Source organism: Neodiprion lecontei, chromosome 6 (genome assembly GCF_021901455.1).
Source record: "Neodiprion lecontei isolate iyNeoLeco1 chromosome 6, iyNeoLeco1.1, whole genome shotgun sequence".
Taxonomy (NCBI): Eukaryota; Metazoa; Arthropoda; class Insecta; order Hymenoptera; family Diprionidae; genus Neodiprion; species Neodiprion lecontei.
Genome location: NC_060265.1, coordinates 10382974 through 10403137, shown reverse-complemented (window position 1 = coordinate 10403137; position 20164 = coordinate 10382974). Strand labels below are relative to the sequence as shown.

Below are 20164 nucleotides of genomic sequence, written 5' to 3'. Positions count from 1 at the left end.
GCCATAAAAAATAAAATGACGAAAAAATTTTCAATTCACGTATAAATATAGGCAAAATTATTAACGTTTTTCAACCGTATAAAATGGGTGTATTTTTTAACTCTGGTTTTACACACCTATTATACATAATCTCCATCTCTGTTCCCTTCCGCAAATTAATCAAAGACCTTTAGAAAGAGGAGCTTCAAGCCCGAAGACAATGGGGTTAGCAGAAAAATATTTTCGCCTTCCACGTGGCCGCGCGCGCAATTTCGCGATAACAAATATTATGTAGTACATAGGCGCCTACTCGAGACCCTCGTAAATTTTTTTAAGGGTTACGTATACCGACGTGTGGCAAGAGAGAGAGAGAGAGAGAGAGAGAGAGCGAGAGCTGCTGCAGTCTTCCCGGCTCTGGCAAGCCTGCAATTTTTCCCTTCGTGATTTTACAACGTTACATATCCATAATTTGTTCGCCGAACTGCTGCGGGGGGTGGGGCGGGATATGTGGTACACGGAGGGATAACTTAATCGGGGAATCCGACGAAGGCATATGTGACACCGGACATGACGTTGGTATACGTATAACCGTATATAAGCCGCGTAAAGAGTTGATCCCCGGTTTGTCCAACTGTCACTGAGACGCGGAGCATAGCTCGCGGATTACCTAACACCGCCAATTTAAATATGTCAATCTCAGTTGTCACGCTAAATTTAGCTTGATGCCTGCTTGCGGACTCTAAGGATTCGGACACGCGTGGTGTGGCTTTGCATGGGAACTCGTGGTATTCACCGCAGTCGTGGAAACCCACGGAATATACATCCAAAAGTCAGGAGGAATCGTAAATAGTCGTAAAAACTTACCCTTAGGAAGAACACCTTCGAAGTTCTTTTGCAAAATTACACCTTATGAGATTGTTTTTTCACTCTGTTCAAATTATGTACCTGAATCTGTTGCGTTTGGAATTTCTAAAATTTTTAATTCCACGCAGCTTTCAATCTGAAAACGAAATTATGACGGAAAGAAAACTTCTTATTTCTAAAATTTCGTATCATGAAATGATAGATCAGTCGATCGATCGATTGACTAGGAGTTTAAAACTGTCGTGGAAATCGTGTTGCTCAACCGCGAGTGGATCAGGCTGTCTTATAATTAATTATTAAATATTATAATCGAGAGTGAATGAACCGAGTACGGTCTCTTAGTAATCGCAGTAAATTTCCGTCGAATTTCCCACTTTAGCATAATAAATAATTAATGAAGTGTTTGCAATTCGCACGAATCCTTATGTTCCGAGTCCTGCTGCAAGGTGGCGAAAACAAATGGATTTTAGGATCGCAATTTGTCTGAGCGAGTTTTAAAGTCTTTGCCAATTCGTCAACGTCACTCTGACGGATTTTAGAAAGGATTAGACATTTGCATAGACGATCGCTCAGAACATCCCGCCGCAGACGTTCGGGTGTCCCGACCTTCTCGAAGAGATCCAGAGAATGCGCCTGATTGTGAGATGGAGAGAGGAAGATGTAGAGGCGGACGCCAATCGTGTCTCTTTAAAGAAATTTGAAATGTTTTTAACAATAACTTGCCGGCATTCGAATGTCGCATAATTACGCCGGGAAACATTCGACGACTTTCATGACGCGCAGGCGAAAGACGGTCGAACGCAAAGCGCACTGCAAGTGATTAGCAATTTATTAGGGCGTAAGTGCCGCGGGCGTCACCCTACCGAAATCGGCCTCTTGCCTCGGTGAAAAGGGACGCTATCTCAAAATTATTAATCATATTGTAACGCGTCGGGGACCGGGCGACCGCTCTATAGACTTATCTGACACCTTAATCAATCCCAAGTTATTAATTACGACGCCCTTCGCTCTTCGCTCTTCGCTCTTCGCTCTTCGCTCTTCGCCCTTCGCCTTTTGGCACGCGCACCTCTGCCGCGAACTTGCCATTGTCCGCCTGATACAATGCTGTGTCAACAAGGATGGGACTCGTATTTTCAACCGCGGGAAACCTGCCCCGCCAATTATTCATTCACTACGCTCTATACTCGAAATTAAGTCTTCTTCAATATTTCTGCCAAGAAAAGCTTTCTCAACAGCCCCGAAACGGGATCCATTAAGGGGTAAAACCACTGTAAAACTATAAAAATTTGATAATTTATTTTTTGACGGATGAAAAGGTAATAAGATAAAATAATATTTAACCCTTACGGAGTCTGCCAATTCACATTTTTATTAATAATTTTCTGAAATTTTTTTTCAACGATCTGAGACTCCCGATCCTCGGAATTCAAATTGTTTAAAAGCTATTTCCGTGTTTAAACATGAAAAAAAAAGACTCAGTCACCTGGAAATAAGTTTTAATATTGATAAAATGTCTTAATGAGATAGCACAGGTTAATAAAAAAATAAGTAAACCCATGCTACGCAACTACCATTGCGACTGGCATTCAAAGATCAAAACTGACCGCGTGCTCCTTTTGCGGCAACTGAACTGTTCTATAAGACTTGAAAATAGCTTGAATATTTTTTATTTATGTTTATTTGATAAAGTAAATCGATTTTGGATGGTTACGTTCACATCCGCACTCAAAAAATAATAGATACGAGAGATGGGTATCCGGGTACCCTGGGTGCGCACGTAAGGGTTAAGGAAGTTATTGGGCATATATTTAAGTGTAACATAAAAAATTGCTATCGACAAACATTCAAAATTGGCGACACTGGAGCCATTCTCGTGAAACATGTTGAATATTATGCGGCACGCAGTGTAACTGGTGCAAATTTGAATCTGGACAAAAAAAAACTACTAGGAGTTTCTTTAAAAGTGAAAGGTTACTCGGAGTAACTTTGTAACCTCCAGCGTTCATCTCCCAAGCGTTCCTTGTACCACGAATCTGTATAAAGATCAGCACTGTACTGCAGGATTGATTTCATTGACCCTTATTTGACAGTGCAATATTTTTCTAAATAAGAATTTTCACCATGAACAGAAACTTTCTTTTTCCATTTCGTCAATCTTCTGTGTGGTCGTTTCATCACAACTATTCGAAGAAAGATATAGAAAAAAGTGTCGCATCGATCGCACAAAACATTTGAATCCTGAAAGCAGCCTGCACCGAGAAAAATTTCTAGTTGTGGTTACTGTACAGTCCTTAACTGTTATAATTTTTTACCATGCTCGAAAAATATAATTCTACGTACATATATGTGAAAATAAGATTGGTAGCTATGACCAGAAAATCTAGTACGTCTTGCTATATTTTCTCGTAGCTATTCCGATGATTGGACGTTGGTATAACAATAAATTGATTTTGAGGCGTTACTGAATTCAGAAAAAGGGGTAAACTACAAAAAAAACAGACTTACTCTTGCTATAATTGAAAAATATACAGTAGTGAAAACTACGATTACACGAAATGATTGCTTGTAAGGCATTTCCTTGTTATTTGAACCCCGTATTTCACTAAGTATAATTTTCTATGACAACTATAACAAATGAAATTCTTCTCAGCGTATTCCTGCAGCAGCCCGCAATATAAGTTTGACTATATTGAAAATCCCACGTCAGACGCGCGTACCTAGCATTGTTCCTTAACTTGGTTGCGATTAATACTGTCCAACTGTAAAAAAATCGATGGAGTCGCGAATAATTTGCGCTCATTTGGCAAGATCGTGTCGTCGTCGTCTGCGTAGTCGTCGATGTTTTTCAGGGCTGAACGGGGGCGGCTAGACCAGAAGTACGATAAATCATTCCTCGAACCCGGTCGCGGGGAAAGTCCCCGTGCATCGACTCGCGAAATCCAACTACCCTTAAATAAGTTGATTCATTGCGCTGGGGGAGGGCAGAGCAGTTGTTGATATTTTGCTAATTCCTGGGAGATCGGGACTCCTTTGCCGTTCCCTCTTTCTTCTCTTGCGTCTCTTTCCTCTTCTCTTGGTCCCTGCCCAAAACCGTGACGAAAAAACTACAGTCTGTATTCGTAAGAAATATAAGTAAATTAACTTATACGATTTGTAAGACCAACTTCAGCCTGTATTTGAGGAAATTTCCTCTTCCCTATAAAAAGTATAAACATAAAAAAACTAGTCTCCGTTAAAATCTGTCGATGAAAAAATTTCCAAAAGTACGATTGAAGAAATCGAGAACGACAGGTGGATTGAAAAATTTATTCGTGGCGTGCAAAAAATTACAACTTTCTGCAAAAAAAGAACACAGTTAATCTGGTTTCGAAAATTAAAATCCTCGTAAATATTGGAGAACAAAAAGAAAACTACCTTCAACAAGTTTGCCGGAAATTTAACGAAACATTCCAATTTCAAAGGATTCCGGGGCATCGACCGAGCGAATTGGTAAACGTCGAATACCGAAATTATTTTTAGTGATCGAAAGACTTTCATCAATTAAAAACGGAGAATCGTCGTCAACTACAAAATCCTGTACAGTGTTGTACGCAAGTGTGACCAGTGGTAGAAATCAAAGCTGAGGATTGAACATGATTTATAGGTGTACGCGATGGCGTATATATATATATATATATGTATATATGTGTGTGTGTGTGTGTATATATTATATATACATATATGTACAGATAGCGAAGTATAAAGGCGGCATAGAAAGGTATATCGTACGAATTCTTCTCCGAGATTCCGGCCATCCGCGTGTCTCGCTCTGCAGAGGGCGGCCAGTGTCTCGGGGGCGGCCATATATCATCCACCCCCGGTTCGCGGGAGGGGTGGAGGGTGGGTGTCGGGCGGCGGACTGGGTGGTGGCAAAAAATCTTGCGCGGCAAAAACTATCATCAGTGCTTCGCGGGGCGAGCTCGCCGCGCCGCGGCAGAATTTGCGAAAGGGAGGAAGCTGCTCGAAGAATTCTGAACTGAAATCCTGCTGGAATTTCGTGATTCGACCAGGATTCGCGGACGAGCGAATCTTCCGCCACGCTTTATAACGTTTACGTACAACCGTATAAGGCTAGACTTGCGGGTCAACTTTCAAATGAGATGATGAGAATGTTATTCGGGAGAGATTCTTCTCGAATTGCGTGGTAGCAGGTATGATGATCAGTTAAGGGGCGCTTAAACTTGGGCAAAAACGCGTTTTGTTTTTTTGAATATGATAGGAAAAATTCAAAAATTCAAAAAATTCCGAACGGCACATTCTTCCGAAATACTTGTTTGGTTGTGTGTAGAAGTATTGAGATCACTTGTGAGAAAAGCCATGATTTTGAAAAAATTCATCTTCTTTCACAAGTTTTAAGATCCGTATCTAAATATTTGTCACCATTGCGAAGGATTTTCAGCAATCGCTAGATTCGGATTTTCGATGCAATTTTTTTTCACCAAGTATTTACAGGCGTGGAACTCCCCTGTTCGATGGAAAAGAAATTTCTTCCGATTACGTAGTTATGCAGGAGTTTTTAGCAACGAAGTCTACATTCGCAAATTGCCTTTAAAATGAAAACTCAATGCGAAAAAATGCACCGAAGCGAATTAGCGATAAATCGATTCACGGAAGTGTGTAATAACACGGGAAGAATCTGAAATGAGGTAAAAGAAAATTTTCAACCATTTTACACTCATAAATACTTCAGCAGTAAACTCTTTTGATAATATTTTACTCGGAGACTAAAAAGTGGCTCACCTACCACCGTAATTCAAAGGGTCTCGGTAATCTCATCGCTCTCATTGTTGAACAATTACGGTAACGATCCAAGATACTTATCTCGAGTAACCATATCGCCCTCAGCCACGAAAGGCGCTATAGTAAGTGTATATATATATATTATACCATTCAATCCACCTTGAACGAGATGCGAGAAATAGGGTTGCGTGGTTCATTGACGTTTTAAATATCGAGTCTCATTGCGACCGGACAAACCCCCCTTGGCTGAAAATAATTAAGCCCGGTTCAACTATGCGCGATATTTTATATATCACCTGTGCGATCGTTGCTGTGATATTTTCACGCCTGCATGAAATCGGAGGGACTTGAGACGAGTGATAAAATTGGTATAATTTTACGATTCATTTTAATTCACTGAAATTATAGGTCTACACACACACACACACACACACACACATGTCCAGCTGTATCAACCTGCTACTTCCGTCGACACTTTAGCGTGCAGGATATGATTATTTAGCGGATAATTTATCTGCGAAGTTAATTCACTCCTGATTCCATATTCATTACTTTCGCATCGCATAAAAAAAGGAATAAAACTGTCGACATTCAGGCACATATTACGTAACATATACAGGTTCTTGTCGAAGGTGTTTGCGGAGCGTCCCAGAATCAAAAACCAACAGTTTTCAACTTGGAATGTTACGTTGGCAGCGTCGTTTTGCGTCAAAATAACAATTGACGTGAACATCGATATAAAATGGGTTTTAGAACGCCTTTTTTATCGTTGGTCTAAAAAGTTTGGCTTATCCATAAAGCAATTATTGCTATCTAACTCTAAATCCGTATATTTTTCCTATTCGCCAAAGTTGATTCAGTTTCCCGGTTCCATCGCATAAATTCAATTTAAATATATACGCTCTCCGTCATAACCGGTTCGATAATCTTTCACTGTTACGCCGTATACGTACGTATATCGATGTACAAGAATATAGGTATATTACGTCTAACCACAACTCAAAACGGTTAGTCAAATTTCTTGGATAGTTTGTTGCAACGTCGTCTAACAACGGAGTCTCAACTGACAACGCGCGTGTGTGTTTGCGTGACCAGCGTGACCTCAACAGCTGCAAATATCCATTTCACGTCTTCACATCTGTATCCCGATAATATCCATATTATAAGCAGATATGCATGTATATGTGTATGTACTAGTTTTCACTCACCCTCCCAATTACACTATCGACCGTAAAATAAGTAAAGTTATAACATGCGTAGGTAGCAAAGAAGACTGTAGCGGCGGGAGAGAAAAACGTGGAATAGAACTAGTACTGGAATAGATGTGTGTGCGTGTGTTATACGTAACGATGAAAATAAATGAAACACGTCGCGTGGTCTGCCATCATGCAGCGGCAAGCGGCATGTTTAAATGTAGGTACTTGTATTCATCATCTTCTCCGATCGGACCTCGTGGTCGGGAACTCCGTATCTCTATTACATTCATCCGGAGTAATATAGGTATACCAGCTACGAGGAGGATCAGCAGGAAGGCGGGTACAAGTGAAGACATTCCTATCCGCGGTATTATACACACAAAATCACGGCGCACACGAGATCCTGAGCTGAGTTAGCGCCGAAGGTGTGCCGCGTCCGTGTGCCTCCGCGGCAAAGCGGAGAGTCAGCCACCTCTGGCATGGCGTGGCCGTAATATCCATGCATCTGGATGATTGTCAAGTCGGAATAAGACGAGGCAAACTCCTCGAGACGAGATCGCCCGGAAGAGGGGGCTGATGCCGAGATGCTGGCCATCCGACTCTTGTATGTGCCTCCGATCTACACCCGAGGGTCCGGCTCTCTGACGGCGAAGCATTCGACCGTACAGCGACGGTCATTACGCGAGAGGGAAGCAGCTACGTGTATAGCCGTGAAATAAAACGATATGGAAAAAACCAAAAAAAAAAAAAACAAAAAAATTCCGGGTGAGAGAGGTGCAAAGGTGGAGAAAAATAAAAAGTCCGGGCATTGCCAGAAAAGGAAGGAAAAATTGGAGAATAGTTGTTACTCGGTCGAAAGATGAAAAAAAAAACAAAAACAAAAAAAAATCAGGCGCGTTGTAGAAACCACGGCATCGCACGGGACGCGGGAAATAAGAGAACTTTTCCATGGTTAACAATAAACGGTAAGAGCGAGATGCGCTGTCGGCTGTGCAAAGGCCTGGTATCGGAGATGAACGATCGTCGCGAGGATCGGGAGCGTATCGTACCTTATACCTACTCGGGGATCATGCGGCGGGTGTCAGGGAAATAGAGGGGAGACGTGAATGAACGACGGTTAATCGTATTCCCGGAATAGGCTTGCCGCGCGCCGTTTGTCGCTGCGGGTTGGTACTTTTATGACCGCGGTGCCATTCCTTGAGGAGGTTGGCAGGCGCATGGTGCCTTCCTCCCCCTTCCCCATCCTCGTCCTCAGCTTCTTCTTCTTCTTCGTCCTCTTCTTGCGACACTTAACTGCTCGCCGTGTCCGCGGTAATTATTCTCCGTTGATGCTTCCTACTCGCGCATCTCGAATCGGCTGCCTATTGTCACCTGCGGCTCACTTCGTCGCGCATTCCGCAATCGTGGGCTCACGGTGCAAGTATAAGGCGCAGCTTTTACAACGAAACCGCCGATCACGATGCCCACGGGATGATATGATTTGTCCACGCGGCAAAAAAGACGCCAGAAACGCGGCTTGACCGTCGAATTGACTCGCTTCTGGTGAAGCGGTAATTGCTGAACGCGACGAGGAGTCGACTAATTAAGGATACCTATTAACGGTGATATTAAGCTGCCTTCGAAGCCGGGTTCGGCGAGCTCATCGCTGTTTCCTGTGGAAAGGTATGTGTCTGTCTATTCGCACGAGAATCGGGATGAATGGATACGGAAGATACGTTCGCTCGCTTGCGTCTAACGTGAAATCGACACATACCGCGTTCGTATCGGAGCGGTACAAGCGCTTAACGCGGAATGATGCCGCGGACGTGTGTACGAGCGAATGCAAAGAGTGCAGTTTGAGTTCGTCCGTCGTACATGCGTATAACGCAAGACGCTGACGAAAAAGACGAGAGCCAACTGCACTCGGAGAGTGGCCGGTGTCGCAGCGGCTTCTCCCGATCGGTGCACTTGTCCGCGAACGGAAGCTGGAGCCAGACCAGGGCGTGCTAGAACAACGAAAGCTAATTATGCCCTCGGATAAAAACGAAATGGGAGCAAAAACCATCGATAATCGACATCCTGTCGGTCGATACTTTTTCAACCGAGCTTTATAAACACCGTCGCTCAGCGGCGTTACATCTCGACACCGAACGGGCCTCGCGCCTCGCGAACCGATCGTTGGCTACCTGTTGTCCTCGACGATTCGAAAATTACCTCGTGTACTTTTGCGGCGACAGTTCTTTAAACAAATAGCCGTTGTAAAAACGACGTAACGTAATCGCGTATCGACTCGACTATTAGGGGCGATTCAACCGTGACGTTTGCGTATTAGGGTAAGGGCAGGAGGACAGGGGTCGAAGCAACGGTATCTTCACAAAATTTCACTTGTTAATATTTCATTAATATTACGTAATTGACAATCTCAATTATTTAGTTTTTCAATATTCAGCAGCTATTACGACCGTAACACTTTTATACGCATCACTTCCATTGTGAGATTCAAACAAGTGCCCAAGAATGCGGATTTTATAGTTCCAAATCTAATTTCAAACTTTGGAATCGACGAGGACACCCACGAGATGATATAAGATCGATTCGGTGTACCAGGTTTTTTTAAATTCTTTTTATCGAACGTTTTTTCTTCGTTTAAACATATATGGGTAGATCCATTACTTTTCGACCGCAGCCTGCGGGCTTGGGTTAGCGATTCGGCTGCTGATTTTTTTCAAGAAAGTAGGTTATAAAAAAAGACGATTCTCCAAATTTGAGATTAATGTAAGAAAATCTGGCGGCTATAGAAATTTTTGAAATTTTTAATAATTCAATTTTTTAGTTATTTTCATGATTTTTTCATGCGAGCTCTATGGGACTTAAAGACTCGAATGAAACGGCGTTCCCCTCTTCTGACCTTGTATTTTTAAGAAAAAAATAGTTTTTTACTCTAAAGCAAAATCCAGTTTAATTGGGACCCTTTTCATGAACTACTATTTTAGCAAAATTTCGCATAAATTTGAAACGCTGCCAAGTCAAGAATTTTCCAAGTAGACGGCTCAAATTTTTCGTCTAGGTATACTTTATCACTACCTACACGAATTATTATTAATTACCACGTTCCTTTTCATATACGGCCTCGCAAAACCAACTGATTTCTGAAAAATCGCCGTTTTCAGATAGCTGTAACTTTTTTCTATCAACTCGGAATCGCTTGAAATTTTCAGAGAATATACTTCATTCTATCCCCAAACAACGCTGAAAATTTCCAGCTACGAGTCGAAGTTGTTAACGAGCTGTGAATTTTCGAAATGTTCAAGTTTCCCACATAATATTTCGTATTTCATAGCATATACTATAATATATATATAAAAATATTGAACGAGGTAATTTTAGTCGCACTCGTTTTATCCATTCGGTAGAACGAGTAGCCTCGAATCCTGTGATCCTCTCAATTACATTCGTTTAACTGATAATTGGATGTAATATCGTTTTTCATCGGTATAGTTAACTTCGACGATTACCCAAATCATCCTAATTAAAACCTGCATTATACCAATGATCGTTGGCTCGCCCGATCGAATTTTCGGCAAATCGGCAAGTGAACCCGAGTCGGTATAGCCTAGCGAATCGCATATCCATATCGTATGTGTCAGGCTAACGTTCCTCGTCTATAGACCTTGAGCTGGTCATCATCCGCCTCGGGTTCTTCACACTGCAGGCCTCGAGGCAAACTCGTCAGCGATGCGCCTCTCGGTTTTTCTCCATTTTTCGAAACCGATCTCGGCCGATCTATACGGATGAAACGCAGGAGCCACGCGGTGCGGCCGGCATGACCACTGACCACTGACTACAACCTCCTCGCCGCTACTGAGATACGCGTGAAAAACATGTCTCTCGCTATGCTTCGACGCACGTCTGCCGGCCTGTGTATCCCTGTTGTTGGGTACCTGCTACATGATTCGAGTGACGCAATGTTGCCTCCGAGCGCCCAACTATCCGTTCCTCTCTAACTACACCCAGGTATTACGCCTTTCCTCGCTGCCCGTATTTTCATCATCCGTGGGTCCGTGGTAACTCTTCGCCGAACGAGCCCCGGTAGTTGAGGCTTGTTTACGCACATTGAGGATAATTCAGCGCAAATTTGCATCGAGCATCAAGCGGACTCCGAAGAACGTTCGAACCATCTGCCTGCAATTGCGTGGTCAGAGAAACTCGTAATTAAAATTGATGAGTTACAACGACTGGCCGCGGTCAGCTTAGCGATCAGCGACGTTCGCTCGTCTGTAAAATAGTAATCTCGAGTATAAGTTGAAAAGTTGAAAAAGTATCGAAAGGAAAAAAAGCGAGTATTAGACAGGTCGGATATAGTTGTTCGCCCGGCTTTTACCAGTCTACTTACCTACCTATGCCCACTTATATCGGTATAACTGGTGATATTTTCTCTGCGGCGATATAATCCCGAGGAGTGGTGAACGATTGAAACCAATCGAAGGAGGAGTCGGACGTTTCCTGTCGTACACGCGACGAGCGGTAGCAGTGTTGGATATATAGCACGGTTGGTATCGTCGAGGCCGAGGCTGCTATGAGCTTACAGAGTATCTTGGGGGGGGGCAAAAAATGGTAGTGATCCAGTCATTGCGGTTGAGATCTTATTATTTGAAGCTGGGCCATAATATCCTGTTCTATGCACGAACGGCGACGGTGACAGCCCTTAACTAACCGCGACGAGTCGCGCGCGTATATAGGCTTCGGTTATTGGATATGAAGAAATGAAAATAAAAACCAAAACTCCGGAGCGCAACAACGGTCTAATAAGCTCGATACTCGCTCCGAGACTCATCTGACCGGTTCAAACGCACTCGAAAATATCGAAAAACCATTACCCGACTCTTACACGCCGTACGAAGGTATGTATACAACGTTATGCCCGAAACTGTAAACTTCGCTCTTATGCACCGGCAAAATTAGTACAACTTTCATGATTATTTGCACTTTTTCGTTTCCTGACTAAAATCCGATTCATCGTTTCGCAGAAGTTTGCTCACGATTCTGTTTCGGTCATAGGCCTGTAATATCGGAGTGGATGAAAGAATTTGCTTGCTCGGTAAAACCAAAAATGTGTTTTGTTAACGACCGCAATATCTGTTCACTGTATATGAGTTTTTGCTCGAATTACGAGCCAGCTGTCGTTTGCATACGTTGGTGAAAAGTTCTTCCGAATTTTCAAAACTGACAGATGCATTTTCGTCTTCCTTAGACGGCAGTGGTTCATTTCACACTCTGAAATTTACTCTTTCGCAATGAATTACCAATCCCAATCAAATCTTTCTTACATTCTGACAAGTAACTTTCGTGCATTGCGTCGAATGGTTCGTGGTTTTGATACCGAATCTTATATGCGTTTAACCAGGGTGGCAACAGACTGCGAATAGTTAGGTAATCTCGTTTCGTCTATCAGGAAAAGTGAAGAAATTATGATGGACCGTAGGAAAAAACGTAAGTTTTCTATAAATTGTTTTCAATTAAATTCAGTTGAGCTAAATTTCGGAAATGTTATTGTTCAATTTCTAATTATTTGTGCGAAACGAAACAATAATACGTGTATTTCGGATGCAAATTTATGCATATTCACGGTGCACAACTTCTGGAGCTTTTGGTCATAAAATCAGTCCGACATTCTAAGTTTCTTGGCAAAAAAATTAAGGAATTTTATTTGAACAAAGTTGTTACCATCCTGTTAACTTTTGGAAAACCCTTCGGACCATTGGCATTACCTGCCTTAAAATTTATATAAAAATATTCTCTCTCGGAGTCACATACTTCGCACTCTCCGGAGCTAATATATTTCTCCCTGATCTTTTTTTCGCGGCTCGATATTAGCAGGAACAAACCGCCCTACAAACGACACGATTATTTGACCGTAGGGGTTCGCCGATGTTTCTCCCTCCGCTCCAGCCGTCTCTCTTCGCCGCTCCCTTTCTCTCTCGCTCTCGGCCTCGGCCCTCTAGGCCGTGCAGAAATAAATCTTATGTTTTCGCGTATAAGCGACCTTTTAATATCACCACCGCTGATTTACGAGGCCGGGATATACACGAGCCATGCATCTATGCGCGCCGACTGCCCTCTTCAGCGCTTTCCTGACCGGGACCGGGATCCCTATACACACCAACGCCGTGCCGTCGCTGCCCTCTTGACTATATTCGTCTTATACCGAGGACAGAATTACTCCCCCGGTGTTATATCATTCTGCACCTCCTAAGCGCGTCTTCACCTCTGATTTACCGATCCTTATTCTCCCCCTTGAATCGCGCGTGTCTTTCATCCGATTTGCCTACAAAGTCATCGGCTTGCAATTAGTATTGCATACGACGTTCGAACGAGATCTGTACTTATTTATCCCCGAACAACGGAGTCTTTTATACGGTATAACGGACTTTCTTCTTGCGAAACTCAATTCCCTGTGACACTGATTTTCATTTTCATACGAGGACAAGGTTTCGCCTGACAAGCCTAAGAACTTTCAAGACTTTTTCTTGTTTATTGTAATTATAGTCTGAAAAAAGCATCTATCCTCGTCTTGTTCTTCACTCACGGTTTAACCTTGAAAAAAAATATCTGTCGTGCAACGTATGATTTGAAATTTGATATTTTTCAGCACTCGCCTTAGGATAACTTTATTAATACTTGTACCGGCGGTTTGGATTGACTCACGGATGCTTAATTGTTCATCGTTACGAAAATGCGTAACCTTAGAGAGTTCCAGGAATTTACAGGCTGATTTTAAACACTTTTACGTTACGAAACTGGCATATGAAACATCGTGTCCAATGCTCATTTCCCATGAAAAACGACACAGAAATGAGCATATTCTTACATATACACCTGCCTCCAACATAAACTTGTCAAAAGTCGTAATCGCCTGGGATAATGCAGTGTGCGGCGTCGACGCAGAGCCGTATCCTTGCGCGAAGGACTAGCTAAGGACCAGGATGAGGACAGGGTCGGAGGGAGGGTAGAACCTTCCTCGAGGCTTCAGCCTCCGGCTGGTCGACCGCCCTGATCCCTCCCTCCCCGGGGAAGGGGGAGGAGAAGGAGGAAAAGGAGGAGGTGGAGGAGGAGGGAGCCAGGGATTGGGGCTGTGCATCATTTTTCACGCACCGCGGGGGTGGACGTTTTTGCTACCCCTGCCGCTGAGTATCCAGATAATGTCCTTAAAGACAGATATCTCTTACAACTACGCATTTACCCGGCGACGCACGGCTAATAGGCCGAATCCGTTTCGACTCCTTTTCCTTGTCTCCCGGGGAACACGCCAACCGCAAGATATACCTGTAGGACCGTTATATGTCGCGACCTTGCCGGGGAAAATTGAGAGCGAGAGAGATAGAGGAGAGAAGAAGGGGGACGAGGTCTCGTCCGTGCGGCTCCGCACCTCCGCACCTCCGCAATGTCCGACCTATCCTTCGTTATCCAACGTCGAATTGTTGTATTATCCCTGTTTACGTATGTACCAACCTTTTACGCAAATTCATTGTGGGGCACACGATTCGATCTCGCTTTGCACGAACGAGCCTTCGTACCTTGACGTGACGACGGCAACGGTCGGCAAACGTACGTGCATCGCCGCTATTCGTGAAATCGGTACTAACCCTGACGTGTTTTACGTTCAGCTTTGCGTCACACGTGCCTACTTTCTCTAAAAACAGTCGCGGTTACACTTTGTAACGAAATTCATATGCGTGCGGGAACTGCAAGATCTATTCACGCGTGTAGTTTCAACCCTAATACGCCCCATGAGCTTTTTAACGTTACCCGACGTACCGCGGGTTTCACGCATTGACGAGATAATTTTTAGATATCTTCAAACTGAAACGAACACTGTGAAAAATTTGACGTTCAAATTAACCGACGTGGAATACTGTAGAACAATTTTTCGGATCAATCTGGAAATTTAGTTCACGCAAACTCATTGCCTGTAGAAATCCGTACCGAAATTTTTCTCGTCAATCCGCAAATCGTGAAGGAATCAATACCTGTACTTCAAGACGGGCATCTATGCAGTGACTTTATACCCAGCTTCCCATATCATCGGAAGTGCGAATATTTGACTGTATGGGTAGTGAATTTGAAGGGTCGTAGCATCATTGGAGTATCCCTTTCGCTCAGATGTGAATATATATATTAGGGTGTTTCAGACAAAAATAATTTAAGACTTCACCGGCGCACCCCCTAAAAAGCTTGTTTAGGTCGAAAGGAGGATTCTGTGAAAAGATGAACGTTCGATGTTATGTTGAAGATGGCGCTCAGTTGATTTTTCAATTTGTTTACAATTTTTTTTTTTTCCCCTGAATTTGAATTTGAATTTAAAAAAAACGCAGTGAAACACTTCAATTATTATTTCTTTCCTGACATTTATCTTCAACTCAAAGATCACGATCCATAACACAACGATATATCATTCGGGAATCATTGTCCTAAATTAAAAGTTCGTATTAAATTATAACTATTTTATGAGATTGAATTAATAATGAAAATGTCGTCAGATACAGTTCTCCATCATGTATCAGAGACTCGATACTACAGGTATGGGTTTTCTTCGTGACGTAAGTTGATATTACGATTGACGTAAGCAGTAAAAAACAAAATTATTCGCGATACTGCATAAATTCAAACGTACAAAAGCGAGAAATCAACCGAGCGCGACCTTCCACATAACGTAGAACGTTTATCTTTCGACAGAACCTTTCTTTCGACCTGAACAAACTTTTTAGGGTGTGTTATGGTGGGAAGACGCAAATTATTGTTTTCTGTAACACCCTTCTGGAAATCACACCTCAATTAATCGTACCCACCTACCATAACTTCTTTATTGCGCGAAGTGGAAAACTCGGCGAGGGTGGATTAGGGCGCGATTGACACGCGTAGGTGCGTACCTACAACTGGCGAAGAGTCGACATGTTTGTCGTCGGAGGTTCTCCCGGCCGTCGGCGGAAACGATGCCCAGCGTTGTCGAGGCAGATAGGTATTAATTATACGAGGCTTGTTCAAACACGCGAACAGCCGGGGACGGAGCCCGTCCGCAACCCCTTATTACAGACAACCTACCCTTCCGCCATCCTGCCGCCCTTTACGTTTTTTCGATGCTTTGTTCAACTTTTGTCGCGAAATTTTTCCGCTCGTAACGGAATTATACCCCAGAGATATCCCCGGCGGTAGGCTCCAGTATGCGTAAACATTGTTCTCCACCTGACAACGGCCCGATCCTACTCGTACTCCAGTAATTACTCGTACGAGGGACGGAAGATGTTTCATGGTATCTCATAAGGGAGCTGCGACTTGACAACCGAGAATGGATGAATATTTATCAGATATCCGCATTTCTCATCCTCTGCGGAACGACTGCTTTCACGGTTTATACAACTCAAGTGATGTTAAAATTAATTGTAAGCCTGATCAATTTTTAGTTCTTCAGAGCCCGTTGATTTGAAGGTCCGCAATCGTTGTTTTTCAAATTCTTGAGAATAGCTGCAGACGTTTGTTTGTGATGAACTTGGAATTGTTTCCAACGTTTACAAGTTTGCAAATTTAAAAAACAAATTTCATGCATAACTGCGGAAGTTTATCATTGAAAAGTTATGAGACACTTGTATTCAATGATGGTAAATTGTTGACAAAAAAAAAATTTATTCAAGTGACGAAATGTTAAGCTGTAAATCTGTGAAAAATAATTCTACCGATGCAACGCTCTTTTGTGATTGGCAAATGAACGTATTGAGGACCTGGGCTGCGGTTTGTAGAGTGCAAGAAGTCGCTCCTGGGAATGTTTTTTGCCTTCTTCTTTAACACTTCAATCTTCCATCGTAGCTAATTTGTTTTGTTTTTGAAATTCCATCCGTTGATTAAATGTTTCTTCAAATAATTTTTCTTGTAACACTGTTTCAGCTACGCGGAAATCTACGCTCGAACGCCACCGCCGGGAATTCAAAACTCGGTACTACTCTGCGAACCGCACAAGGGACTCCTCTACCATCCCAGCGGCGTTAACGAACAGTAAGTGTTTGTGGTTTATTTCAGTAAGGCTCGGTCTGATCGAGGTTGACGTGCGATGCGAGTCGGCACCATTTAAAACGAAAAAAAGTAATGCCCACCATGTTTGACCGTACGTTTGTAAATTTTTAACCAACTTGCATTCGGAATCCCGTCATTAGCGTTTAAAAGCTTTCAATAATTCAGCACAAATTAACTACAGTCTTCTTTGCGAATTTTTCTTCGAACAAATAGACACGACGCTACGCACACTCTCTAAAGATCCGATTTAAGTACGGTAAAAAAAATTAGGCGAATCAATCAGCGTCAAATCCAGACGATTCGTTCAGACGTATCACGCACACACAGCGCGGTATTCTTATTTCTACAAAAGAGCGAAAGAAGGAAAGGAAGCAAGAAAAATTGAACCTAGTGAAATTTTCCCGAGAAGTTGACTCTTCCCTCCTTGCCATGCCGCCATGCCGTAACCCAACGACTAGAAACACTTTGCATGCCCGCGGATTTTCTTGAGAGAGACACACGCGCTGTATTATAAAGTGAAAGGACCAAGTTTCCACCCCAACGAAACGCTTCCCAGTGATGGATACGCACTGGTGTCACCCGCACGCCCTCGGGGGCAACCCCTGACCATTATGCCAAGCCATTGTCCACTATCGGACTAAGATAGCGACGAGGATGCCGAGGCCAAGTCGCGGTCTCGCCAACTTCGCTGAACACCGTTAAAAAATCATTTCTCCCCGCCCGCGCCCCTCATATGCCTATATATTACTATATATGATGTTGTACGTTTATGCATGTATATATATATATATATATTTGAATGTATACGCGCACGGATTTATTATGCATGTGCACGTATTGTACGTCCGCTGTATGTTATCCAAGGATCGTATAATACGGACGGTTCGTTTCTGCACCGCCGCCTTCCTCGATCCATGCACGCGGTGATGCTTAATTGAACAACTTTTTTCACCGCATCGCTCACGTTTAAATCCGGAATTTTCTACCCATAACTACCGGACGAAAAAGGTCCTCTCACTCTCTCCGTATTGTGTACATATAACGTGACACGTACCGCGACTAGCAAATAGACCGAGAATTTCGCCTGTACACATTTTAGCCAAATTTTTCGACTCAGTTGTTCGCTGTATGTTTGATCAAACTTTTTTTCAAGCGATAGAAACAGGAAAAACTTTAAATTTCTCTAGTGGTATATAAATGTGTTCTAATTTTTAAAAGTACTACACTTTTGAGGATCTATATGGTTAGCAATTTTTTTTCATCTATCAAAGTTCTGTAACTCGTACAGATTTCTTTTTTCTTTTTTTTTAAACATATTAGCTCCGTTTTTCACGTATAAATAGAAACAATTCATTTTCTAAAAACACGTTCTGTATTTTCGTATGAAGAAATCATTTTATCATTCCGTTAAACTAATTTTCTCTCCTCCGTCGGTTAATTTTCTTTTTTTATGCAAACGCTATAAGAACAGGAAATTTCGTAAAATACTTGCATGTATTATAAAAACGAGAATCTCTACAAGCGTACGATAGATAGGTTATAAGGTAGAGATAGGTAATATCCGTCGATCGGGGTATGCATAATGTAAATTTTATTTTCCTCGAGTGCATTTAAACGAAGATCGATAATGTTTAAATTAACAAGTTTTTGCCACTCATCATTCAACCGTTAGGCAAATATGCGGCAATATGCTCGTCAACTGTTTTTGTCAAGGGAAAATTCAAATGAGACCGCGCGCGCGACGGCATATTGCGCTGAATGAAAATTAATGCCGCATAGCTAATTACAAAATGAAAACATATATATGTACAAGAGATTCGGATACGTGTATACGTATTTATGTATGCGCACAAGTATCGTTAACCCGTGTCTCGAACTGATCGCGCATCTGTTGAAAATTAAGAATAGGCCTTACGGGATTTCGCGTAGGGTATACCTTACAGATTGTTTCAAACGACGAATTCAACCAGCGTGCCAAAAACCTTTTTAACCTTCTCCGGTTCGTTTGGTGGAAATAATTCAGCGAATTCAAAGTTAAAATCCACGCTTCCACGGGCAGATGGTTTCGATCTGCGGAGCAAAAAGCCAGGACTCCGCGTCCGTCTCTGGGTCTGCAAGAAATTTCTAATTTGCGGTATAATTAAGGACGGGGTATGGCAAAAACCGTTCCTAGCCTCGATCTAAACTGTAAACTAGGAAAATTGAGAATTCCTTCGCAGGGTGTGAATTCCACCGGTTCATTTATCGCCGTTCGCGTTTTATCGTCAGCTGCACCTGCAGCCTGCCATTGATTGATCCAGCATCTGCAACGAAACTTTTCTTTGTTACAGATTCAGCATCGTGAATACCGAGGAGTGGGTCAAACTGACGCAGCATTATCAGGTCGATCACGCCATCACCCTCAGAAGGAACAGCGAGCGCCAGATAATCTCGGTCCCCGGTGAGTTGAATGGACTAATTTTCGCCATTCGTGTTGTACGCAAGCTTCGAATTCCACGCGATGAGTCACCAAAACTTCTTGCAGAAATTAATCTAATCGCTTTCCAATAATATCGAGAACGGTGCTCTGATATTCGCCACTTGATTTTGGTCCGTTTCGTCGATAAATCTGACACGATTTGCATTATACGTTATACATAGTCCAAGGTTAATTATGCGTTTCTTGAATGTCAGACGTTGCAGTCGTTGGTACACGGCTATATACCAACGTATAGTTTTGTTTGACGGATATCCTCGTTTGTTGCGTAGAAGAATATTTATGGTGGCAAATTATGGTGGATTTCTTTCACTGCAAGGAATTAAGTTTGTACTCGTAATGATTCAGGATTTCGATAAGGTTCGGCAAGTCGCAGTAGTTGCTTTGCTTCTTCTTGAAGAAGTAAAAACGAAATGTATGTATGTATGTTTTGAGGAGACGCAAAGAAAACGCGAAATGCTGAGAAATAAAATTAGAAAAAAATGGTTGAAATACATGTCCAAGCTAGGAATTAACATATCAACTCGAACGTTGGAGTATATCCCAGGGTGAAATTAACATATCAATTTGTCTAATCGCAAGGTTTCGGCCGGGATAACTAATGACTTTTGTATTCCGGGCATTTCGATCTTATCGGCAATTAATTTCAGGCTAATTCAAGTGTCATTATGTAAATACTCGTCTAGATTGTTACGTAGCCACCGTCTCCTCCTCCTCCTATTTCGAGCATTTACCAAAGTGCATGCTAAGTATGTACGTACGTATGTATCAAGTACACGGCGAGGTCCCCGCGTACCCTACACAAGATGACGTAGCTGTAGGGATAATG

General features: G+C 42.6%; 1 protein-coding gene across 2 annotated transcripts in view; it reads left to right on the top strand.

Annotated features, from left to right (window-relative positions):
- LOC107217449 (ubiquitin carboxyl-terminal hydrolase 48-like) overlaps positions 1-20164 on the top strand; it is a 58954-nt gene that overhangs the window by 6789 nt on the left and 32001 nt on the right. For both annotated transcript variants that reach the window (XM_015654979.2, XM_046743581.1), the window contains exons 12-13: positions 16734-16841; positions 19190-19299. In XM_015654979.2, coding sequence (XP_015510465.1) covers positions 16734-16841; positions 19190-19299 — 218 coding nt within the window. The remainder of the gene's footprint in view (positions 1-16733; positions 16842-19189; positions 19300-20164) is intronic.